The sequence below is a fragment of the Garra rufa genome, chromosome 17 (genome assembly GCF_049309525.1).
Source record: "Garra rufa chromosome 17, GarRuf1.0, whole genome shotgun sequence".
In the NCBI taxonomy this organism is placed as follows: Eukaryota; Metazoa; Chordata; class Actinopteri; order Cypriniformes; family Cyprinidae; genus Garra; species Garra rufa.
In genome coordinates this window covers 5,222,259-5,250,219 of record NC_133377.1, presented here as the reverse complement: position 1 = coordinate 5,250,219, position 27,961 = coordinate 5,222,259, and the positions used below count along the sequence as shown (strand labels likewise).

The following is a 27,961-nucleotide window of genomic DNA, read 5'->3' as shown; positions in this document are numbered from 1 at the left end:
TGGAGAGGACAGAGTCCTCGCTCCCCGCGCCGCGCCGCCTTTTGTCTTGCTGGTACAAACACCTCTTCAACATGTCTATATGTGAGTCTAGAAATAATGGTCCAGACTACCCAGATCCACTCTTCACAGAGATGAAAGGAGTCTTTGAAATGAAATAAGCCCCCCCAAAGCTCTGTGTGCATGCATACGTGCGCTTCATCCTTCAAAAAACGGCGGGGCGTTCCTAACAATTAGTTCTAATACGGGTGGAGTGGGGTTCAATTCACACAGATTATCTTTTTATCACAGTCCACAGCGAGCCTTCAGCCTCTTCTCAGACACAAAAGAGATACAGACGCACAGTGGAATCAATTATTGTGAGACTCTACCGAAGCAACTGAACTGAGTACATGTCCTACTCCCACCCAACTGTCAAAAACTGCTTGTCAACAGTTTTTGATAAACACTTCAATATCACCAAAGCTTTTAGGCCCATAGCATATTCTACAAACGCAACACAAACACATTTTTGTATCATGTTTTTTCACAAAAAAAAATAATTCTTCCCAATCAAAAAATGTAGTCTGTCTGTGAATCATATTGCACAATGGGTTGGAGAGAGTACATGTGGGTGAAGTTAGTAAAAGTAGCAATAGTTATCGAAACAAATGAATAGTCATGAGTAGAAAAAAGTCTCTATTTTTGCTAACTTTAACCAAACATACTCTCTCCACATTCCCCAAAGAGCACACTGCACTCACAATGAAATGGTTAAGTACATAATCTAAATCATAAATATTAAGCCATTTTAAAATGATTAAAAATACATATTGAGTGACTGATACAGTCTTTGTTATGGAAAAATCTTTTTGGTTCATAGTCAGTTCATAGTTTTAAAGGGTTAGTTCACCCAAAAATGAAAATTCTGTTATTAATTACCCTCATGTTGTTCCAAGACCTTCGTTCATGTTCAGAACAAAAATTAAGATATTTTGGATGAAATCCAAGAGCTTTCTGAAACTGCACAGACAGCAACGGTACTACCACATTCAAGGCCCAGAAAGGTATTAAGGACATTCAAATAGATAAAGTGACATCAGTTCAACCCTAATGCTATGACACAGTTTGCATCAAAGGGATACTCTCCAAAATTACACTACGGTTACATGGAGGAGATGATCTGTTTAATAAAGTCATTATTTTTGTTTTCTTTGCATACAAAAAGTATTCTTGTAGCTTCGTAAAATTGTGGTTGAACCACTGATGGCAGACTATTTTAATACAAGACTATTAATGACCTTTCCTTTTAATTACACAAATGTTTCATTAAAATGTCAACAAATTGACATAACTGATCCAAGATCTGGTAAAAACTCACACATATTTTCGTATATCACGTACATATTCTATGAGGTGGATAATTCGTACGAATTTGTACAACCTCTATGATTTTGTACGCTTTCTGTGAGGGGTAAGTTTAGAGGCAGGGTTAGGGGTAGTCATTCATATAAATTCCTACAAATTTGCCACCTCGTAAAATACATAGGATTTTTCACAAAAAAAATTCAACTAACTTAAAGGAAGACTCCACTTTTTTGGAAATAGGCTCATTCTCCAACTCCCCCCCAGTTAATAAGTTGAGTTTTATACCGTTTTGAAATCCATTCAGCCGTTCTCCTGTTCTGGTGATATCACTTTTAGCATAGCTTAGCATAGATCATTGAATCCTATGAGACCAATATAGCATCGCGTTCAAAAATGACCAACAAGTTTCTATATTTGTCATATTTAAAACTTGACTCTTCTGCAGTTATATCGTGTACTAAGACCGGCGGAAAATGTAAAGCTGCAATTTTCTAGGCCGATAAGATTAGGAACTACACTCTTATTCCAGCGTAATAGTCAAGGAAGTTTGCTGTCGTAATATGGCCGAAGCAGGCACAGTAATATCATGCAGCACAACGTGACTAACTGCATGCACAGGGAGCTTTCCTCGTTGGAAGTTATCTAGCTGGGAACTAATTTCAGGCGTTGCGTGGTATTACTGCTCCTGCTTCAGCCATATTACGGCAGCAAACTTCCTTGACTATTACACCGGAATGGGAGTGTAGTTCCTAATTTTATAGGCCTAGAAAATCACAGCTTTGCATTTCCACCGGTCTTAGTACATGATATAACTACTGAAGAGTCAAGTTTTAAACAGGACAAATATGGAAACTCGTTGGTCATTTTTGAACGCGATGCTGTATTGGTCTCATAGGATTCAATGATCTATGCTAAGCTATGCTAAAAGTGATATCACCAGAACAGGAGAACGACTGAATGGATTTCAAAACGGTAAAACTCAACTTATTTGGGGGGAGTGGGAGAATTAGCCTATTTCCAAAAAAAGTGGAGTGTTCCTTTAAAGGGGTCATCGGATGCCCATTTTCCACAAGTTGATATCATTCTTTAGGGTCTTAAAGAGAAATCTATAACATACTTTGGTTAAAATGTCTTATAGTGTAAAAAACACTCTTTTTACTTTGTCAAAGTCAGCCCTTTTTAGAGCAAGCTATTCTGTTGCATGTTCCTTTAAATGCTAATGCGTTCTGCTCTCTGCCATGGGATGATGAGCCGTAATGTTTACTTTAGTGCATTTAGCCTCATTTAGCCGCAAAACTTGCTAACAAGCACATTATTAAGAAAGGCCATTTGCAAAGATGCATAAAAAAACCCTTATACTCACTTCTGCTGTGGGTGAAGCTGCATCACGAATGATTTGCACGAACATAGATGCATATATAGATCGGGAATGGTGCTGTCCTTTCAAAAACGAAAGTAATGATAATCCTCTGCGTCTTCAGCGGCTCAGATGTTGGGAGTAAATGACGACTGCTATGTTCATTATTACATCCAACAACAGAACACATCAATCGCTCAATCGGAGACATTCTTGTCTTCCCCTGCACCTGAGTCGACACAATGGCGATCGGAGTCTGACTGTTTCAGCTCGTTGAGGGCAGGTCTAAGGTAAGGCGCTCATGTCAATCAACTATCGTGGGAAGCTGAGAATGACCTGATTTTAAAAAGGGGATATTACTTTTAAAGATTAAAAAAAATACCACTGGGTGGATTTTTATCATTGTAGGGTGGTTGTGTACACAAACTGCCAACACACATTAATGTTTAAACAACACGTAAACGTGAGTTTTGCATCCGATGACCCCTTTAACAAAGCAGTTCTTCGAAAGCACCCAGTAGTTTTCCCAAAGTGTTTCATGTGATATGGGAAACTGTTTTCGAAAGGCAACTCACGACTCCAAGGGCCACAAAGTTACCTTGAAATCCAAAAAAGTGTCTAAAACCATTTAGACTTTAGCTAACTTTTGCTCCACTATGACTGTCCATAACATAATTTTTACAGTTATTTTAGCCATGCTGCAATGTGTACTGACTCACCACAGGAAAACGAGCTAGCAAAGCTAGTCGCATCTGCGTTCATACAGGCTACTTTCATACTGTGTGAAGTATGTTTAGGGCCTAAAATAACACTTCAGAACTTCAGTGCATCCTCTCATTTTCAGAGACAGCATCTGTGAAATAGCCAACTCTTACGTAGCATGTCTGAGATAAATAGAATTGCACAGATCAGACACTCCCCAAATGAGAAACAGGCAGAAATTAATACCAATCTGGGAGTGACAGAGGCGGAATTCATGGCACATGGTCAACATTCCCAGAGCAGCAGCAGCTGCAGCTGTTATGTTTAGGTTTGTAGAGGAATGACTTGCACCTTAGCTGCAAAGCTAAATAATAGCTGTTGTTAATTAGCTATGCAAAGGGATTCTGAGGACACGGGTTCCCTCTGTTGTCACGGGGCATTCGGTTGATGAGCCTGAACTAAATCTTTTCTGTCACACGTTAAACAGGATTTCATCTCTGTATCTCTCTCTCTCTGCTTTCTTTGGCAGTAATGCAAATACAGTTAGCGCTGTGCTCATTTTGACATGGGGGTGGTGATGAGATCCAGACAAAAGTACCAGCGAATCAGCATCACGTCCTATTTAATAAACATCTGATTAATTTTACAGGATTGTGCTTGTGCTGATCCCGAGACAAGACTGCTTGGTTCAGTAAGTAATCTGTGGCTAACCAGAGAAGAGAAGAGCGTCCCCTGCAGTCAAATCACAGTAACACGGGTCAGAACACACAATTATGTTATAATTATCATCCTTAAGCTTAAATGTCACAACAAAACACATTAAGGCATTTCTAAGTTGCCCATATTTGCATATTCTGTTTTTGGCTGTTTATATAAGCATTTTCACAGTGACTAAGGGCAGACTAAACTGCATCAATTTACTGATCTCTGTCAGTCAACTCAGCCTAATGCACACATGTGCTGCAGAGTGTTTGGCTATGTTTAGTTATCACATGTCTTCAGCTCTCTCAGACACACACAGACAAGACTGCTGAGCAGCACAACACACAGACACCAAATTACACAAATTCAAATATATAAATGTCTTAATGAGCTGGGGTTAGAAAACAGCGAATCTCAGACTAAATTTAAACTAGCTAGTCCATGCTTGCAACCCAAAACCATCCATCATGTAGTATTTAATTGAAAGTATTCCCAAGGCTTTGAATCCTTTCATACATTAAATTATAATGATTACAGATTTTTCCCTTCTCTTTCTTTTATTAGATATTTTTATATTCATCAGTACAACACAGAGACATAAAATGAAATGAAAAAGGAATGATATTGTCAACCAATATACAAAAAGGATGTTAAAAGGATGGTATCTAATTTATATCAAGCCAATGCAAAGTCTTTAGACCTCAAACAGGGGGCCGGGGCACTTTAAGATGCCTCAGCAAACTTTAAAGGTGTGACCTAAAATTATTTAAGTTATAGCTATATTAAATGCAACTTATTTAAAATGCAAATAAATAAATAATTTAAAAAAATCAAGGTCAAATTTTTACTCTTTTATTATTATTATTTTCTTTAACAACTATTGTTTTAATTAACAGTTCTTAAACTGTCTGGAATCACACACTTATTTTTGTAATTACAGAAGTATATAATAATAAAAAAAATTTTTTTTTGAAAAGGTAGTTATATATATATATATATATATATATAAATGCATATATGTATTGTATGTATGCATATATACATATATTTTTTCCAAATATATTTTTAAATATATTTCAAAATAGCCAGAAATATATTTGCTTATTATATGTTTCAAAATATATTTATTTATTATATGTTTTACTAATATATTTTTGGCAATTTATACATTTACATATACATTTGAATATATTTTTTTAAAAATATACCCAATAAATATATTTGCTAAAATTTTTCAGAATATACAAAAATGGCCAAGAGATGTATTTGCTAAAATTTGTTTCAAAATATATTTATATAAATATATTTTCTACTAATATATATTTGCCATTTTTTTTAATATATGTATTCATTTAATTTTTTTTTTAAATATACAAAAAAGGGCCCAAAAAAATTGCTATTTAATATAATAATGTAAATATATTTTCTACAAATATATATGTTTTGTATATTTTTGTTAATATACATACATATCGTAAAAATGTATTTTCTTGCCCCTGAAATAAATTTAGAAGTACATTTTGCTATATGAAGGTTGAAACTAAAATTTAATTTTCTATTTTAAAAATATATTTCATTTAGCTTCACTGTTTGCAACACATATTTTTTTAAGTATATTTTGGCCACAAAAAATATATATTTTTGCCTTATCGGATAGCTTATACAAGAGGCCTTCCAATATTAAGTTGGATAATTGGTGGCCTTCAAAAAAAAAAAAAAAATGTCTGATATGTTTTTTATCTTTTTAATAGGCTATCAAAATGTGAAAGACTACTTTTGTTCTGTTACAGCCTTGAGTTATTTGTTATATTAGTTTGCATTCACATTCATCTTAAAGGCACTTACTTGGCTGGTCCAAACAGCCCCAAAAGTCTAGTCTATTTTGAAGTTTCAGGTTTTAAGAGTCCTTCAGATATGCTTTTTGCCTGCATAATGGTGTAGTTATGACATCTACCAATAGAAACAAACTGCTTAAGCTAACCATCCAAACCCTGATCCCTTGTAGTCCGAAATCTCTGAGGTAGGAGAACATTTTGATTGGATGGCCACTGACCAGTGTCGTAACTCAACACTATGGGTTAAAAGTGAACTAAAACTAAGACACATAAACTCCTTGTTATTTCACATCTGAGTGAACTGCTGGCTACACAAGTCTGCCATTAATCTGAAGAACACATCACCAATCAGCAGCACTGGCCTTCAGCCAATCAGAGCCCAGTGTGAGTCAGAGCGTGACCAACACTCGATCCCGGACACCCATGGTGTTTATCTCTGAGCAGAAAGCGACTAGAAGACGAGTCATGGTGGACACTGTGTACCTTCACACTCCCTTCATGCTCTCCCTCCTTTTTTCACACACAGATGTGAACACAGACCCATATAAAATACATATGAGGGATATTTCAGACACATTTAGATATGGATAACATCAGGATGTCTTATACTAAAACACAGTTCCAGGAGCCATTTACACTCTTAAAAATAAAGCTTCCAAAAAAGGGTTTTTTCCAGAGATTCCATATTAGAACTATTTTGGTTCCGCAAAGAACGTTTTGAAAGATAAAGAACCTTATGATCGATGGAAGGCACCATCAATGTTAAAGGTTCTTAATGGAACCATAAATGTCCTAAAGGACCTTTATTTTTTAAAGTTTAAAGATGTAAAAAGATGTATTCATGAAGTCTTCCAGCATGTTCTTTCACACACACACATGAACATATCACACTCACTGTTGAACTTCCTGTGACGGGCCCGGGCCCTCCAGGGCCGGTCGCGGATCCAGTGCAGCTTTCGCGACAGTTCCATGGCTGTGCGCCAGATTGTGCCCACAGGACGACATCGACCGGCATCAGCCCAAACTTCTCCTCTTGTCCCCTAAACATGAGCTCATATCCAAAGCAAACATTGAACCCTTTGAAGGGTCTTTGTCCAGTTTTCAAAGTGGACTGTTTCTTCTCTGTCTGGCTGCGTATCTCTCGTCTCAACAAGTCTGTTTGCGTTGCCTGAGATCTATATTTTATGCATGAGTCAGGGGAACTCAACTCCCTCTGCCGCTCTGACACATAGACGCTACTCAGCTTGTCTTGATCCAGGGAGCACCACCTATCCATGGCCGGTATCTGGACACACACAGAATTGAAACGTGACTCTGGTCGTCTTCGGACAAAAGATGGGATTGGATACCAGACAGGGAACATGCACTATATCTTTGACTCCTTTGTGTACCTGAAAGGTGTATTTCACTAATGTATTTCATTAGTGTTTGTGTGATCTTACATATCCACTCACACTCAAGTGTTGTTATTGTTAACTGAAACTAAAATTATTAAAAAACCATCATCTGTATTTAAATATAGCAGAATAAGATCAAATTGTTCAATTTACAAAAACTAAACTAAAATTATAAATGTTTTTTTTTTGGCAGCTAACTATAATTTGAAGTACTGAAATAAGAAAAAAAGCAAAATACACTGCAAAAAATGCTTTTCTTGTTTCCAGCCAAAATATCTAAAAATTCTTAAATCAAGAAGGATTTTCTAGACAAGTAAAAATTAATTTCTTGTTTTCAGTAAAAAGTCAAAATTAAGTGCATTTTTGCTTGAAACAAGCAAAATAATCTGCCAGAAAATAATCTTGTTTTCTGTTTGAAATAAGATTATTTTTCTTACCCCATTGGCAGATTATTTTGCTTGTTCTAAGCAAAAACTGACTTTTTCTGCAGTGTAAACTATAGTTAACGTTACTAAAACACCACAGGAGACACAACTAGTCAGAGACTAGTTAATAACTATACTTAATAACTATAAAATAATGAATGCAGTACCTGGAACATGGTAAAGAGAAACACGAGAGGCTTTCATATAAAACATACCAGGGTCGGAAATTAACGAGGGCTTGTGGAAAAAATGCCACTAAAATGTCCAAAAATGCCTCCGAAGTTCAAGAGAAAGTTAAATAATGTATTTCGGCTGTCGCGTTAAAAAACGAAACGTGAAAATGAAAGAAACGTGTCAATTCGCGGGATTACAATTAGATTTTCTTACGCTTGCTTTTGCCGTAAAAACAAGTTTTACCCGTGGTTTAGCGCAGCGTTGAGCCATAACCAATCAAACGTGTTTCTGATGAATTTAGGAATAAATTGGCCAATCAGAGGCGCTTAGATTAGTCTGCGCTGAAAACGCCGGAACCCATCATAAACAACACAGTGCATATACGATGTAAATAAAAGATTAATTTCGTAGCTTAATTGATTATAATTTAAGTTTTTGAGTTGCATAACATGTGCTAGACTAACTTCATGGTCTGACATGTTTGTCTGTGAAGCCAGAATGTGACGTGCCCAAAATGCTGAAACAAAACAAAAACGTTTTATATGTTTTCTCGATATTATTGATCATTATTTCAATACAAAAAGCAATAATCTATAATAATGATTTTTGTCATGATATTGCAGCCATATAAGCTCCTGTTTTGTTTTCCATGTTTTGTTAATGTAGGCTATAATTTTAAGCTACAGTTTTAAACAGTATTTGTTATTGACAACAGTTTAAAATGGATTAAGGTAGATGGGTAAATTTAAGTATTTGACATTAAAGACAAGTATGATGGCATAATACAGTAAGACTGCCCTCAGAAATGTTAAAAATGCCCCTGGAAATCAATTCCACGGGGCAAAATGGAAAAGTTCATTTTTGACTCACTAATATAACACTAATCCAAATCTAATTTACAAAATCATTCAAAACAGTTTAGCCTATTTCCTCCGATTGTCACAAGATGCTGTAGTCCTAAATCGCCCTCTGGTGGTCTTCTCCAATACATTACTCTGTGTTGGTCTGTTTAAAAGCCACAAACACTTGGTTGTCAGGCTGTTCTGGTGGTTCTGGTTTTTAAATGTGCTATTCAGTTGGGTTCTTTTTTCCAGGACGTTGCGTTTATGATAAATTGCAGTTACACACAGCCTTATATGAACATAAAACATAATGAAATGTAACAGAAGAACATTTAGAAGAGCATATGTTTTTAAAAGACTGTATATCTCTATAAAATAGTTGATTGTTCTGCACAAAATATTGATCATTTGGCCATATAAAATCAAAGCTTTAAGGCACGTACAATAACCATACAGTACTTATGACAGAAGGAAAATTAATAGAATATTTATCACAGAACAAAAAGTTCAACATTTTTTTTTGGTAACTAAACCACAACCATTTGAAAAACAAAAAGAATTGTCTCAGATATATTTTAATAATATCAAAGCTAGGATATAACCTTTTTTTGGTCTATTATTCTAATGAGTCTGGTTGGGAAAGTGATGTGTGTGCATGTCAGCAATCATACAAAACATCTGAAAACATGAACATGTTAAGACACTGGCTGTATCCGAAATCGCCCCCTATACCCTATTCACTATTCCCTACATTAGTCCACTCGCACAGTTCACTTGAAGGAGTGAATGAAAACGAGTGAGTGAATTCGGACGCTAAGTGCACCGGAAGGACTGCCGCTTTTGCATAGTATTGCCTACTGTTTAACAATCATTTAAACAGACAGTTCGAGTAGTAAGATTAAAGGATTTATCTTGAACTATGTCAAGGAGTTTACGTATAAACCCTGGTTAAACAATTTAATAATCAATTTCCAACGAATTTGTACCTGTGTTGTATGCTGTATTACGCAGTGGACGAGCACATTGTAAAACGAAGGGATGGATGATTCAGCTGCGGGCGCCATCTTCTGTCGAGACGCGGGAATTCAATCGGCGCTCGACTCTCATGCTGCGTCCCAATTCGCCTACTTATACTATGCCCTAAAAGTATGTACTCTTTTTGTAAAGAAAAAGTACATACTTTTGAGTATGTAGCAGAATAGTAGGCAGTCTTTGGGACATACTACTTCGTCATAACTGCTTCTTTAACGGACGCTCTGTTGCTTAGTTACCTGAATCCTGTCACTGTTTAAACTGCCCTGTCAATCATCACAGTTAACATAATCTACATTGCGTTTTAATTTGATTTCCTACCGTATTAGAGAGAAATGAAGAGGCACGTTATTTCACGAGTCTTTCATGCCGAGGACTCTGCTCTTGTGTTTGCATAATTATGCCTTTAAACGTTAATGACCAAACCTATCATTACAAAAGTTCATAATGTTGCTACACATGAAATATAACGCGGATAACATTAATAAAATATTTTTTATCAGGTTACAGACTGATTATTTATCACTCTCAAACCCATTTCTCTACCTGTCCGTTGGTCGTGCATATCCTCCATGTTTGTAGTTTTTTAAAACTTTTTATGCGTGTTTGTAGTTCTAATCGAATCCTCGTTCACCGCGCAATGTGTTGTGGGCAATATTAGCCATTAGAGTGTGCATTGATCCGCACTTCGAATTCCGAAGTTAAGTAGTAGACCATCCGGGAATCTTTGGAATACTTTTTTGAACATACTACGATTTGGGACATACTAATTCTATTTTCGAATACTATTTAGGACGGATAGTATGCGAATTGGGACGCAGCATCACAGTGCATTATGGGTTATCTCTAGCTGTTGAGCGTACATCGGTTGTACACTCGTTTTTGCGGTGCATTGTGGGATTGAATGAGTGCACTCGGGAACGTCCACTATGGTTTCGAACCAAGGGGCAACCTCCCGCTCTCTCTATTGAAACCAACACGGAAGTGTCTTAAAATGCAATTCATCGACTGGCCGCTTGAGGCTGGCTGCAAAAGAGAGTCAGTCCCATTGACTCCCCATGTTAAAATGCCCAACTTTACAGCAGAAAAAAGTATGTTTACAGCCTGGTTCAAAAAATGGTTTTGGTCTATATAGCTAGTTTTGCCCTTCATGTCAACTGTGAGGGGGGTGAATTTTTTTATAACTCATCCGTTTAAGTTATATTAAGCCTTAAAGTTCAGCATAATTAAGGGCGTGTCCACATGAGTGACAGGGGGATTGCCGCTGCTATCACCACTGTCGCGCTAGGCGGGCGTGGTTTCAGCAACCAGCTCCACCCACGTCCCGCCTTTTTGCCCATTTTTGATTAGCCGGGAGTGACGCGCGGTGACGCGTTTCCAAGATGGCGACGGCCGAATCCCGCCCACAACAGGCTTCAAAATAGCGCTTCAGAATCCTACGGGTGACGTCACGGATACTACGTCCATATTTTTTACAGTCTATGTTTCGAACACCACTTAAAATGGCTGTCCCCTCAAATAGTGCCCTATTTGAGGGTATAGGGGGCGATTACGGATACAGCCACTGTCTCCCCTGTCGAAACTCATTTCTGCACATAGTGACTGTGCTTCCAAAAAACGCTTTCCAAAACATTTATACAATTGCAGACTGTACCATCATGCTTTTTAATGGGCCACAGAAAATAATCCAGCATAAAAAGTAATTTAAATGATACAAACAAAATGGAAAGACATTATTCACAAAACAAAAAACAAAAGCAAAATCTAAAAACAACAGGTCTACGTTTTCTGGTCTTGACAACAAGACAAAACACATCTTGTGCTTTTGATTATAAGGACACATTACATTAGATAAAAGAAAGAAATTGAATGAAGTTTTGGCTTATAAAAGAGTTTTGGCTTATTCTCAAAGACGTCTGGGTAATCCGGTTTCTTTGGTTTAGCTTTCTTTAGAGCCAATGTTCATTCTTTTTTATCCAGGTCCAAAACGGGATCTGTCAAGCAGCAATAACAATTTCTGCAATGAAATTGTGTCTGAAAAAAGAAAAATAATCAAAGATCAGTACATGAAAATCATCAACCAGGTGTATATGACTTTATTATTTCAGACTAATACAATTGGAGTTAAATTAAAAAACACACTGGCTCTTCTAAGCTTCATAATGGCAGTAAATGGCTGTTGAGATTTTGAAGTCCAATAAAATGCATCCAGCCATCATAAAAAGTGCTCCACACAGCTCCAGGGGGTTAATAAATGCCTTTCTAAAGTAAACTGATGCGTTTATATAGGAAAAATATCCATATTTAAAACTTTATAAACCGTCGTAAAAGCTGTCGTATACACATTCCTTTTCCTTACACAAATGCATCAATTCATGAAAAGTCTGTTTGAAAGCCTCATAACTAGTCCATATGTCTAAAATAAAAATGTTCATTAATTTTCCTGCTTTAAAAACTTGAAGCTCAAGTTTTTTTTATGATTTACTATGACTAATTCAAAACACATTTCTAAAAACATGGTGTACATTGCATGTTCATGTTATACATAATGAACATTCAATTAATTGAATTAATTTAGTGAAAATAAATGGCAAACCTGTTACTACAGGAAACTCACCTTAAAAAACCACACATAAGTTAACAGAAACTAGAGAACAGAAGTTAGAGATTACGGTTTATAAAGTTTTAAAAATGGATATTTTTCACGAAATGGCGTTATGAGGGCACAATCACAGACCGGTGGGGGTGGGGGTTCCCCCTCGACAGAATTTGAAGACCAGGGGCACCTAGACCAGACCGAAAGATCACTTTAGCATTGGACCTCAAAGGGTTTATGTTTCACTTTCCGGCAATGAAACTAAGTAAGTAAATAAATAAATTGTCACAATAATATTAGGAGGATATGACAGTTGAGCATATCGCCCAGCACTATTACACAAATGCATCGACTTTCTTCAGAAGGCGTTTATTAACCCCCTGGAGCTGTGTTGAGTACTTTTTATGATGGATGGATACACTTTATTTGACTTCAAAATCTTAACAGCCATTTACTAAACTTGGAAGAGCCAGGACATTGTTTAATATAACTCAGATTATATTCGTCTGAAAGAAGAAAGTCATGTACATCTAGAATGGCTTGAGGGTGAGTAAATCATGGGGATAATTTGCATTTTTTGATTAACTATCCCTTTAAAACTAGGCAACATATTTAACACATCATGCAATTCTACTCAAATTAAATTTGATCAAAAAAGTTTAACTGATTAACTGCTTTAACAATTAAACAGTACCTCTTAGTTGTTATTGTCTGAAGTAAATGTGAGCAATGCTTTGAAAGTTTTACCACCATAACAGTAGGCGAGTAGTTGCTGAGACATTGTTACATGTTTGCTAGGATATTCTAGGTGGTTGTTTACAGGGCTCAAACCAATGAACCCATAATCAGTATTAAGCATATTAGCTGAGTTTTATTACTCAATACAACTTCATCATAAATGCTGTAATGTAAAGCATGACCAATTTTTTTTCTAATGTACTTCATATTCATGGAAGCCTATCTCTAGTATAAGAACATCAGTCTCAGATGAAACAGTGCAGTCATTGTTCATGCGGTCATTGATCTGTACATGTTTTTGCACATTTGTGTGCTCACTCACCAAGCACGTGTCTCAGAAAGGCAGGTCTGGAGCTGGGCGGGAGATGCACACATATGTAATACACAGGAGCCCCGGAGAGAGCGGCGATGATTCCCACCAGAGAGTTTATTGTGTCACTGTAGAGCGATACAACCACCAGAAACACACTGCACAGGCATTAGCGTTTGACGTGGATCATGCAGAGAACATTGGGTAAGTGGCCTTCACGCGAACCCACAAAGTATAGCCTAAAAAGAAAAAAAAAGGATTTGGCTAAGAAACTGAATTCCTGCCACCATGCATCGACTCATCAAACGACAGAAGACTCTGAACATGATTTTTACCTGGAGCCAGAAATGATAGAGGAGTTTAAAGTTCCAAAACATGAGATGGCCACAGTCAGTGGGACGAGCCAGCTAGCATATCCCAGCACACAGTCAGCAAACGTCTGTATTAAATACAAAAGCAAAAGTCTTATTTATTTTATATTATGATGTGCTCAACTAATTAAATTTTAAATGATACACTAGACACTAAATTTAGCCAAGTGAACCAAAATTTCGGGTGTTTTAATTTGCCCCAAGACTGTGTCCACTCAACAGCCTGCAAAACCGGCGCCGCCACTGTCCCAACCTAAACAGGAGCCTGGGCTTCAACAGTAACCCCGTACGACACGGAAGTACCCCTTTCCTAAGTACCACTTTCCGAGGTCCCTCTAAGAGTTTCAAGCCAAACTTCTCTGCGACATGGACGAGTCTGGCTGATCAGGTCCTGCACGCCACGAAGGCTACAGCACAGGCAGTGGGCAAGGCCATGGCCAACGAGCAGAGTGCTGGACCCAGAGCTTTAGAAGCCATCCTGATCTGCCCTTCTCTGCCCTTCTGATCTTCAAACATCTCTGAGAGGTGGAGCAAAATTCCTCTCACTGCACTCACCAATGTCAGTTCCCCACCTTCACACAGTAAGCTGCCATTCATAAAAATAGAACTTCTTGCCACCCTGCTGATGGCTTGGAATCCATTCCTGGTGTGTCAACTTGGATTCTTAAACAATATAACAAGGTTACGAGCTTCAGTTTGCCTGCAGGCAGTTTCAGAGGTGTTGTTCAAACTTCTTTGTTTCAAAGTAAACACTTTACTTGTGAAAGGTGCCATAAAACAGGTACCCTTAGCAGACAGCGAGAGAGGTTTTCACAGCCACTACTTTCTTGTTCCCAAAAAAGACAGTAGGCTCAGACCAATTCTCTATATCAGATATCTAAATCACGCTCTCATGTCAGAATGTTAACTCTGGGACAGATCCTTGGGCAAATTTGCCTTGGGGACTGGTTTCTGACACTGGATCTGACACGCGTACTTTCATGTCCAAATAGAACTCGTCACAGACCATTCTTGAGATTCGCATTCGAGGGAATGGCCTATCAGTATACAGTCCTGCCCTTAAGGCTGTCCCTGGCCCCCTGCACTTTTACGAAGTGCATTGACACGGCTCTCACCTCTCTGCAACAGATAGGATTCCGCATTTTGATTTACCTCGATGACTGGCTGATGTTGGCCAGATCAGAACGGGAAATTTTCCCTTACAGATCAGTGTTGCTCAGCCATCTGGAGTGTCACAGGTTGGAAATCAATCAACCAAGAGTTTTCTGACTCCCAGACAGCAGGTCTCCTTTCTGGGATCGGTTATAGACTCGGTTTAAATGTGAGCCTGGATTTCGTCAGAACGCTCCCTATATATGTTTCAGAGGATGCTCGGTCTCATGGCAGACACCTCCTCGGTTATTCCCCTGGGTCTGCTTCACATGCGTGTCCAGTTTTGTACCATCCCACGCCTGGCACCTGGGCCGACTTCGTGTCAAGGTAATCCATTGTTGCATAACCCCAAGGTAACTCCATAACTGTCACTGCCAAATCTATTTCATAGATTGCTCTTGCTCTGGCCCACTACTGGCCCAACACACGCCTGTACACATTCCCTCCATTCACTCTGCTCCCTCGGGTCATCAGGCGAATCAGGGAAATTAGATGTTCTATCCTGTTGGTGGCCCCACTTTGAAGGAACCAACCTTTGTCCTCGGAAATGATTCAGCTGTCACCAGCAGCTCCATGGCCGATACCACTAGGGAGAGACCTTCTATCGCAGGCACAAGGCAAGATCTGTCATCCCCACGCAAAGCTGTGGAACCTTCATGTCTGGTCCCTTGATGGGAGTCTCTATGCTTTCAAGTGGTCAGTTTTTTGTGACTGGTGTTCAGCAGGAAATCAGGACCCGAATTCATGTGACGTATACTCTATGTGGCAACCATTACAATGAATCATTCACTTGTAACTGGCCAGACAGTTGGTGAGAACAACTTGGTTGTTAAATTCCTGAGATGTGCTCGGAGGTTGAATACTCCTCGTCCCAGGACTGTCCTGATGTGAAACTTGTCCTTAGTCTTAAGGGCCCTCCCTTCGAACCAGTCCAATCAGCTGGCTTATGGGTCATGATGCTCAAAACCGCTTTGCTTTTGGTCTTAGCATCAGTCAGACGAGTAGGTGACTTGCAAGCCCTGTCGGTCAGTGCTTCCTGTCTTTAGTTTGGGCCCAACGACTATAACGTTGTTCTCCAACTGTGCAGCGGTTACGTGCCTAAGGTGCTCTCAACTCCGTTCAGAGCAGTTGTATCAGTATCCCCAGGCCATGCTTGGGACTGAGTTTGGCTCATATGTTTTAGGGGCCCTTGTGTTGGTGCTTCTAAACTGAGCTCGCAGAGCAGATCGTTATGTTTCTGCTCAAAGCACGGCGTGATTGAATATCGTTCCCATAACGCAACGTAAAGTGAATGTTCAAAAGGAAATGCTCCGGTTACTGATGTAATCTTAGTTTCCCTGAGATAATCTGCACACGAATCAATGACTGTCGCAAAGTCAAAGTGATTCTGATGAAAGCCTTTGTAACTAAATAACCTCACTAAAACATATCGCAATTTCATTTATTGCATTCACTGATTAATTGTGCAGCTGGTTAAGCTAATGTTGGTCTGTTGAGATGCTCAAACAAACAGAGTAATGTCTCGGAAGAATATCTCATGTCTCTGTGTATAAAATTGGATCAGGACACAGCACAAAAAAAATACGGTAAACAGTTTGTTGGCCATTAAAACTTCCACAGAGCAGCATACTAGCATAATTCCAGGCAGCAGCTTTATAGTAATGTTCGGCTCCAAGAAAGTTTTACTCACCACAGCCACAGCTTCACTTTGTAGCAGTGTATTCATGTCCAGCGCGGCATAATAAGCGATATTAGTCAGGATGTAGATTATTGTGACAATAGGCATGGAGATCGCTATAGACAATGGCAGGTTCCTGTAGAAGAGAAAAAGAGATTTTGCTTACATGCTTGATCTTCCTGGATTTACAACAAAACTAGACATTCATTCAAGATGCAATTTCTTTTTGCAAATTCTGTGCCACAAAGGACTGCAAAAATAATGACTGTTTTTCAAAATGACTGTTTAATTAACATGTCAATTAAATATTTCATATGGCCTGTTAGTCTTTTTTTTTTTGCATTTATGCAATATACTGGAGCCAAACCTGAGAATGGAGTCCAGAATACTCCACTGCATTTCTGGAAACATAATTTACGTATTGTAAAGCCCTGTACGTATATATGCTGGGATTATGCTTATTTTGAATGAGCGTGCAACAGGTATGTGTGCTCCGTTTACAAATGATTCAAATTATAACATAGACATTTAACTCTCAATTAACTATGTTTACGAACCAAGAGAGTTTTAGTGAATGTCTGTTTTACGTGCAAATTATTCCAAAATTTTGTCATATATTTATGCAAGTTTCATGAATGAGTGGAACAAGTCTTTATATTAAATGAAATGTCATAAGAATTAGTACCTCTTTGGGTTTTTAATCTCCTCTGTGATGAAGTTCAGGGCTTCCCAGCCTGAATACGAGTATAGAGAGGCGTACAGAGCCAGAGTCATGTTTCCTGGATCCACTTTAGAGTTCTCGAACAAATCCCTAAAGTTGTCTGTTTTTCCTGTGTCACCGCAATGCAAATGCAAATAACCGTTTTCTACTTCAATACTTTTTAAAATGTAATTTATTCCTGTAATGCAAAACTGAATTTTCAGATCATTACTCCAGTCTTCAGTGTTCCATTATAAATGTTGAAAATGGCTGATCTGCTTAAAGTGCCCCTATTATGCCTTTTCAAATATGATATTTCATGTAGTGTGTCATGTAGCTGTATGTGAACATAAACTATCTGCAAAGTTGTGACGCCGACAGTGCACTATAAATGAAGTTTTTGTCTAACAAAAAAAAGAGTCGGCTCACATTCGCCTAAACGAGTCGTCAGCAATTCGAATCTTTTTTCTGTAACGGCCACACGTCATGAGCTACACATTTGCCTAATGTCCGCCCACGTTCAATTTCGCAAACAACTTGCCCGCCCACAAACAGTAGGCCTACCATTTTCACGTGGATTAACGTTACATCATGTCAAGAAGACGCCCTGCGCTGTGAGAGTGAATTTGTTTTATATGCCCTTCCGAAAGATGAAACTACCAAGAATGAGTGGTTAACATTAATTTTTTCAACACCTCAGCAGTCCAATGCCAATCTTGTGTTGTGTTCGCGTCATTTTACTGATGACTGTTTTTCCAATCTTGGGGAGTAACGTTACAACGCGAGATTCACCAAACGCTTGGTTTTAAAAAATGGATCAGTGCCCAGTTTATTTGGACCGGCTTGCTCCTCTGAACTTCTACCTGTAAGTATGATTAATAATTGATGATTGTATTTTCTAGCGATCGTTCAAAATACGTCTTTGTGTACGTTATGGTGTGTAACAACCCCGCACATGTCTTGGTAAACGGCTAACTTGCGTTTCTGTAGTTCTGTTGTTCAGCTGTGAGTGCAATGTAGTCTAAAAAGTCTTGTGATTGATGCAGCTTGACTGTCTGTCTGCCTTATTAGTTTAAGTAATGATAATGATAAACGATGGCTTAACGCAGTGTTATGGGTTGTACGTTACAGTGTTGAAGTTCACAACGTAGAGGTGTGCCCGGTTCGCTTACAAAAGCAAATTGCAAGCACTTTCCACAGTTATAATATGACACCCACTGAGAAACGTCCTGCTCCAGTCGTGCTTGCAAAACAGTTTCTTGTCGATGTGCCACTTCAACCGTTTCATCGTCAGACTCCGGCTCGAATTGATAGGGTAAAATCTAGGCTATCTTTTCTATGCATTAACAGGTCTCCACAGCTGTCATTCAGTTATGCCAATGGGCGTTTCGTTTTGCGCTGAAGCGGTAGACCAATCCAAAAGGACTGCACCATCTGACCAATCACAGCGGTGAGGGCTCACTGAAAGGAGGGGTTTAGAGAGACTGATTCTTCGAACTGCTTCACACGAGTCGTTTACGAATCATTTAGAAACGGGGTAAAATTAAATCTAATTTTTGAGAAAACTAAAGTGCTTTTTGAACTTGCATACATGTAAACCTGTTTTAAGAGACTATTACAACAATATTAACTACCTTAAACATGGCATAATAGGGGCACTTTAATGATTTTGTCTGGAAATCATGATGTATTTTTTCAAGATTCTTTGATGAATAGAAAACAACAGCTTTTATTTGAAATAGATTTTTGGGTAACATTTTAAGTTAATACAATTACGTTGTTTAAACCACTGAATAAAAAAAAAGGTTATTGCTTATCTCACAATTCTGACAATTCTTCTGACTGATTTTTCATCAGAATTGTGAAACAAACTCACAATTGCAAGTTAAAGTTGCTCAAAATTGCTCACAATTCTGACTTTTTCCCCCCAATTCTGACCTTTTTTTTCTCGCAAATGAAAGCTTATGTCTTATGACTTTATAACTTACAATTGTGAGATACAAAGACGCAGTTACTTTACTTAACTTATTACTGACCCTAAACTTTTAAACTGTAATATGGTACAGTGGTGTGAAAAAGTGTTGGCGACTTTCTCATGTTTTAATTTTTTGCATGTTTGTTACACTTTAATGTTTCAGATCATCAAACAAATTTAAATATTAATCATAGATAACACAAGTAATTTCCCAAAAGTCTTGGGGATCATCAAGATGTGTTCTGGCAAAACTGAGACGAGCCTTTATGTTCTTTTTGCTCAGCAGCGGTTTCGTCTTGGAACTCTACCATGCAGGCCATTTTTGCCCAGTCTCTTTCTAATGGTGGAGTCATGAACACTGACCTTAACTGAGGCAAGAAAGGCCTGCAGTTCTTTAGATGTTGTTGTGGGGTCTTTTGTGACCTCTTGGATGAGTCGTTGCTGCGCTCTTGGGGTAATTTTAGGCCAATCCTGGGAAGGTTCACAACTGTTCCATGTTTGGAGTCCCAAAGCTTTAGCTTTATAACCTTTTCCAGACTGATGGATCTCAATTACTTTCTTTCTCATTTGTTCCTGAATTTCTTTGGATCTCAACATGATGTGTAGCTTTTGAGAATCTTTTGGTCTACTTCTCTTTGTCAACTGAACAGGTGTGGCAGTGGCAGTAATCAGGCCTGGGTGTGGCTAGAGAAACTGAACTCAGGTGTGATAAACCACGGGGTGGGGTTGGATTTTTTTCCCTTCATAAAAAAACCCTACATTGCATGTTGTGTTTACTTGTGTTATCTTTGATTAATATTTAAATTTGTTTGATGATCTGAAACTTTAAAGTGTGATAAACATGCAAAAAAAAAAAAAAAAAAATCAGGAAGGGGGCCAACATCTTTTCACACCACTGTGTATAGTAAATGTAGCATATATGTGGGTCAGAATGTTCAAACCTTGGGCCAGCACAACAATTCCAGCAATGATAATGATGATGAGAGCCAAGACTTTAGCCACAGTAGAGATGACCTGAACAATGGCCCCCCATTTCACCTTCATGCAGTTCACAAAAGTAAGAAGACCTGCAAAGGAAACAGAGATATACATGTACATGTGACTTTTGATAATTGAGTAATAGTTAATGTTCCATAATTACAAAATTTCCTTGTTTATCAAGATGAATGTACAATTGCAATGTGTCATAAGTTCCCCTTAATTATTTAAGTTCACAGTCCAGGGCTGTAAAATTAGGCTGCATGTGAGTTTTTTCAGAACAAAGTAAACCCTCAATTCCTGCTTTTTACAAATTGGTAAATTAAGTTCCTCCCTTCATCTGATACTACAGTGAACTCTCATGGTGTCTAATTTCACTAGCAAACCAGGTCTGACAGTAATTCACTCCTCGAAAACAGTCTCTGGCTCTCAGAACTCAGATGCCGTCATGACTGGATGTCCTAGCGCTTTGATACCCAGGAGATTAATTGAGGTATTTCTGTAAATCATTTTAATTTATGTTTTTTAGGTTTATTTAAATTTATAAAAAATTTTAATAGTTTTAGTTTTAACTGAAATGTTGTGGATATGAAGCTACTGTATTCCAGTATACACTGTATGTTTTATATTTTGTATGAAATTAAAAAAGACACTGTAAGCTATTGCACTGTATGTCGAAGCACCTACCACAAGGCTATCGGCACTGACTTTATAGTGTAATCTTATACACACCTATAGTAAGAGCTGCAATGAGCCGTACTGCATCATGTGGTACTGGGCAGGTAGGAAAAAACAGTTTCACTAGATAATTAGCAATGACTACCTGGCTAGCTGGTTTCGCGATCATCATTAAGGTCCACAGACAAATAAAAGCAATAAAGCCCCCAAAGGTCTCCAGGATGTAGGCATAACTGGCACCTGACTTACGAATGGTGGTGCCCAGTTCGGCATAGCACAGGGCACCAAAAACAGAGAAGATTCCTCCAATAACCCAAACCACCAGAGACAGACCATAAGATCCTGTTTTCTCCAGAACACAGACGGGTGAAACAAAGATGCCAGAGCCAATCATGGTTCCCACAATGAGGCAGACGCCATGCAGGAGCGAGATCTCTTGCTTTAGACGCATGGAGCTGGTGGAGTCAGTGTCGCCCATGTTGAACTAAACTCAAGCGGCTGGCTAATACTGACATGAAGAATCAGGAAAGTGGCATAGGGCCATCAACCACACCAGGGTGTGTTCATTTCTGTACCAAATCTGGGAGACAAAAGCGATTAAACACAGTTAATGGAATGTTGTAAATTAAATCCAACGCTAAACATGTTTGTTTTTGTTAATCTGAAGAAATTCACACACATATCTTGGATGGCTTGAGGGTGAGTAAATGACGAGAATTTGAATTTTTGGGTGGAGTATCCTTCTGAGCCAGATGTTATGAGGGCCAGAAATATATTCCAGACATAACATAAGATCACACAATTAAAACAGATACAGTGCCTTGCAAAAGTATTCATACCCCTTCATTTTTTTCACATTTTGTTTTGTTGCAGCATTATGTTAAACTGCTTTAAATTAGTTTTTTCCCCAATTTACACTCCATACACCATAATAATGACAAAGCAAAACCCAGATTTGCAAATTTTACAAATTTATTAAAAATACAATACTGAAATAAGTACATTGCATAAGTATTCATACCCTTAACTCAGTACATAGTTGAAGCACCTTTACAGCCTCAAGTCTTTTTGTGTATGATGTGACAAGCTTTCCACATCTGCATTTGGCAATTATCTGCCATTCTTTGCCTCACCTTTTCATCTCTCAAGCTCTGTCAGCTTGGATGGGGGCTGGCAGACATTTTCTAGAGTCCTAGTTGTTTCAATCATCTTCCATTATGGATAATGGAGGCTACATGCTTCTGTGAACCTTCAATGCAGCAGATGTTTTTTTGAACTCTTCCTTAGATCATTGCCTTAACGCAAGTCTGTCACTGAGCTCTATAAGCAGTTATCTTGACCTCAGGACTTTGACAGGTTTTTGCTCTGATATGCATTTTCAGCTGTTAGACCTTTTCTGAGAGCTGTGTGCCTTTCTAAATCATACTCATTCAAATGAATTTGCCACAGTTTAACTCCACTCGAAGTTTAGTAACATCTAGAAGCAATATGAATGCTCCTGAGATAAATTTCGAGTGTCCCAGAAAAGGGTATGAATACTTATGCAACGGGATCTTTTCAGTTTTTTTATTTTTAATAAATTTGCACAAATGTTAAAAACCTATTTTTCGCTTTGCCATTATGGAGTAGAGAGTGTAGATTGATGTGGGAAAAAAGTAATTTAAAGTAGTCTAACATAAGGCAGCAACATATCAAAAAGTGAAAAAATGAAGGGGTATGAATATTTCGCAAGGCACTGTAATATTGACTTTAACAATCGTTTTTTAATTGTTAATTTTGGGGCATTTAGAGACTCTCAGCAAATATTGATATATAATTATTTACGATTAGATTATTGAGTAAATCATATAATTATTTATTCAATAATGATTAATTGACAGACCTATCTGTTATTCAATATATCATTATAATACTAACAAATAAATAACTTATCCGTTTTTTAGAGATTTGAAACATTTAATTTAAAAAGTAATCATGGCCATTAGAACATCAATTGTATTTAAATTATTATCACTGGTTTTATTTGCAGTCTTGTGCAATTAGCCAATATAGTACACAGACAGCTAATGGCTACATTAAAACTGACAAAAAGAATGAATAAATCATTAAACAACTCAATATGCTTCCTCACATTTGATGGGAAAGACATTTTGAAGCCAGACATTTACCTTATGAAAGTTAAAACTGAAGCTGAAATTCATGTGCTTGATGCATAAAAACAAAATTCATTAGCATGCTCATTTTAGCTTCTGTGTACCATATTTAATGTGTGTAAGATAAAACAAAAATGCAAAAATGTAACAAGTACTTTACAAGTTGAAATAAAATTGTAAGGAGTAAAAATTACTGTTTTTCTCAAAGTTAAAGTACAAGTAGTCACTTTAAATTGTACTTAAATAAAGTACAAAATAATACTCAAGTACAGTAATCAAGTAAAATTACTCACATATTTTATACCCCTGGACTAAACTGCATAATTTTTTTGCTCTCTGTCAGTCAACTCACTCTGAGTGTTTGGCTAGTTATCACATGTCTTCAGCTCTCTCTCTCATTCTCTCTCTCTCAGACACACAGACAAAACTTCTGAGACAGCAGATTACACAAATTCAAACATGTAAATGTACTCAATGAACTGGCTAGAAAACAGCAGACTCCAGACTACATTTAAGTCTGTGTTTGCAACCAAAAAACATATTATGTAATAAAAAAATATTGCCAAGGTGATGAATCTTTTCAAACTTTAAATTATAATGAATACATTTCTTCTCTTTCTCTTTATTAGATATTTTCATATCAGTCAATACAACTTAGAGATGTAAAAATGAAATAAAAAAAATTTCTTTAACAACCTTAAAACATCTGGAATCACACTTATTTTTGTGAACAGCAGTTTTGTCTTAATTATAGCAGAACTTACTGGAACAAATATTATCATAGACAGCAAAAAAATTATTTTTAAATAATATACAAAAATGGCCATGGTAAATTTGGTAAAATATATTGATGTAAATATATTTTTACTCATTTCTTGTATATTTTCGAAAAAATATTTTAAATGTATATAATTTTTTTTAATTTAAGCATTTCAAATACATTTTGACCTCTCTATATAATGCATTTTCTTGCCCCTGAAAAACATTTAGAAATATATTTTGGTATATGAAGGTTAAAACTAAATTTATTTTATTAAGCTTTACTGTTTGCAACATACTGTTTGCAATATTTTGTAGCCACAAAAATATATATATATATTATTTGCCATATGGGATAGCTAATACACAAGGCCTTCAAATTTTGTGTTGAATAATTGGTGGCCTTCTAGTCAAAAAACAACAAGTCTGACATGATTTTATCTTTTAAATAGGCTATCAAAATGTGAAGGGCTACTTTTGTTCCATTACAGCCTTGCACAACCTTGAGCTTTGACCAGTAGTCTATTTTTAAGTTCCATGTCTTAAGAGCCCTCTAAACATGTTTTTTGCCTTCATCTACCACTATAAACTAACTGCTTAACCTAACCATCCAAACCCTGATCCATTGTAGTCCGAAATCTGTGACCAGTGTTGTTACTCAACACTATGGGTTAGAATTAGAACTATAACTAAGACACATTAAACTCCTAATTATTTCAAGCGTGTGGCCAGCCTTAGCCACAAAAAACTATCTCTGATGTGACTCTGTGTGCACACAGAACACACTGAATGGAGCTCTCTTTCCTGTCTTCTTGCCCTTGTATGCTTATGTCAGCAAGTGATCACATTTTTAGATGTGTGTAAAATATGCTATGTGCATATTTATAATAATACTATGTGCATTTGAGTATATTTTTATATGACACACCTTTGGATTTTTTTTTAATGCCACTTTTTACTGTAAAATTAAAGGCTGACAACTTGTGCTTTGTGATTATCAAGATTGAGTGAATGTAGACTGTAGTTCTCGTCAATGAATGGCCCCTCAAGAGTTAAAGCAGGGGCCACTTACAGTGTTAATGCGGCCCTGGAATTAGGAGAAATCAACTTCATCTGCTGCTCTGACACATAGATGTCGCTCTGCTTTTCTTGATCCAGGGAGAACCACCTATCCATGGCCGGTATCTGGACACAAACACGCACAATGAAAACTGAAAAGTGGCACTAGTCGTCGTTAGACAAAATATGGGATTGGATACCAGACAGGGAACATGCACTATATCTTTGTCATGATTGTCTAGGGTTACCACTTTTAATACAAAAAAATAAGGGATGCATACTGCAGCGGGGGACACATCCCTTGGGGGCCAAGACCACAGTGATCACAGGCCCAATGGCATGCCAGTGGTGGTAAATCGCAACTTAAAATATGTTTTCAGGAAAGTATGAACATTGGACATTAAAATAAACTGTCTTTTATTGAAATCTGTGTAAACAGATGCAGTCAGTCTTTCTCCTTTACAACTCAACAGACTTCTCTGATAATCATATGAATGACCTTAATTTTAATGGGTGGTATTGATAACAGATTTTGGCTAAAATATTAGTCATTATTTGCAGTAACACCTATCCAAACATGGAAACAGCACATACATAAACTAGCTACAAACATTAGCTAGTAAAGTTTTTATATAGCCTATTTCTAATTTTAAAATATGGAAAGTTGCAATTTACTAGTTTATTTTCTTTACATGGGCATTATGTTGTTTATTAATGTATTAAATTTAATGTTTCATGTATGAGATTAATGCTTATGTGTCTGACTTAACCTTAACAAACAAATCATAATATTACATTGGAATGTGATCCGCATTGTATTTACAGAATGTGAAAAACAGGCCAAATCGAATTCTGAGATAAAGTTTGATTTTAGCCATTCATTTCACTGTGATTTCAGTTGTTGACATGGTTTTACTCAGTTAATATTAAATACATATATTTTTATTATTTTCACAGACTGTTCTTTATTTCATGTAGAAAAGCTAGGTTTTCACAGACTGGGTCACATTTTTAACATTATTTAGCAATTAACCTAAATATTGTTGATAATAATTACACTGTCATTACCATGTCTGCTTCGGGAGAGACTTGGGGTACGAAGAACTATCTGCCTCTTTTGAGAGCTCTGTCATTGCGGGAATGCTGCTCTCCGGAGGCATGTTGTCGCACGACAAGACCCGCCCTCCTCACTGGACAGTTAAAAAGACCAATCAAACTAACGATGACATCAAGTAGCCGATTACCCAATCAAAAGTAGGAAAGGAGGCACCTTCAAAAAATGCGTGTGGGATGATTTGCATGAGACTCTGCTTTAAAAAATGATTAAAAAAAAAATACGGGACAAAACCCGTCCCTTATTGATTCAAAACGGGACGCGCAATTTCATTCTCAAATACGGGACGATTCCGTATTTTAAGGGACGGGTGGCAACCCTAGAAGAGAACATGACATGTAACATGAATTTCTTAAATTAAAGAAATGTATTTTATTAATGAAATGAGATAAAATGTAACTTAAATTTATTGTGGTAAATGTTTGATAAAATTAAAATAAATGGTCTGTCATTCCCAAAGACAAATTAGCACAAATCAAGTAATCAATACAGTTTATTCTGTCCTGTATTTGAGAGACCACTTTTCATTTACACATTTTCATAATTTTCCCATTTGCAGTTAAAATGAAGAGAAAAAAATCCAAGGACATAAGTGACAGAGTGAATAATTTGGGTGTTTGTATTGAATCCAAACGTGCAAATAAATTGAATCTTGAAGAATTCGTTGATGTGTTTGCAAGGAACCACAAAAACCGCAGAATACAACTTTTGTAACCCTGAAATTCCATGTGAAAAACATTTTTTTACCTGAGTATTTAGTTTACATGGCATTTACATATCACATGTGAAATATTTAGGGTTGCCACCCGTCCCTTAAAATACGGAATCGTCCCGTATTTGAGAATGAAATTGCGCGTCCCGTTTTGAATCAATACGGGACGTGTTTTGTCCCGTATTTTTTTTTTTTTTTTTTAAAGCAGCGTCTCATGCAAATACTCACTGCGGTAAAGCCAGCCGCGGTTCAGAAAAACACGGTCAAGCCAGCCGCGATTGATTTTAAGTGTGCGCGCATATTACAGTGATTACGGTAGTTTCAGAAACAACACAGAGAGACCGCGCTTGCAGAGTAGAGCGCTTTTCATTTAGACTCCCAGGACTGAGAGATAATACTACAAAATGCTCGTGAATTTTTACTTACTTATTTGCATTTCTGCTTTAATATCCGTTTTATTTATTGGTGTACTTGACGGTTCTTTTCTGAGAAATGGGACATTATTAGACTTTAGAGTCTAATAAGTAGAAAAAAAACAATAATCAGTTCTTATTCAGGACGGCCCATATTATATGCAAAACTCATATGAAACCTTTTTACTGCAGCATTTTTGAGATATGGGACATTATTACATTTTAACGGGGTATATAGACCCCATTTCTAAAAAGTAGAAAAAAACAATGATCAGTTCTTATTCAGGACGTCCCATATTATATGCACAACTCATATGAACACCCCCCCCCCTCCGAATGCGTCCCTTATTTTTGGGTATTAAAAGTGGTAACCCTAGAAATATTTTAAATTCATGTTTTTTTCTTAGTGTAAAGAAAATACCTGAAAATTTGACTCATGTTTAGATGACTGCTTAAGTTGATTTTTGGATATCTTGTTTGTGGGTAGTTTTACATTAATGTATATGCATTTAAGTCAAGATGCAGAAAGTTGCCTAAATGTTATTATTGTTGTCCTTGTTATTTTGACTATAAACAATGTGATGTCAAATAAATGACATTAATGGAACATTAATTTGAGCTTAACTTGTTTTATTAGCTTATTAGTTTGCTTCTAGAGAAAACATTAATGAAAAAGAGAAAAATGACTGGAAAATAATCATAACAAATGTTAGCGTGCCCCCTAAAAGCACAAGTGGCCCCTGCCTGGCCCCCCCCAGTTACAGT

At 37.2% G+C, this 27,961-nt stretch overlaps 1 protein-coding gene across 1 annotated transcript; it reads right to left on the bottom strand.

The window, feature by feature from the left end:
* Positions 1-11,614: 11,614 nt before the first annotated feature.
* Positions 11,615-21,464, bottom strand: LOC141289845 (Y+L amino acid transporter 2-like). Its single transcript, XM_073822038.1, has 7 exons — positions 21,041-21,464; positions 20,272-20,397; positions 17,341-17,485; positions 16,668-16,791; positions 13,790-13,893; positions 13,467-13,693; positions 11,615-11,844 (listed from the first exon to the last, which is right to left on the bottom strand). The coding sequence occupies exons 1-6, from the start codon at positions 21,462-21,464 to the stop codon at positions 13,624-13,626; spliced, it is 993 nt and encodes a 330-aa protein (XP_073678139.1). The 3' UTR covers positions 11,615-11,844; positions 13,467-13,623.
* Between the last annotated feature and the right edge of the window lie 6,497 nt (positions 21,465-27,961).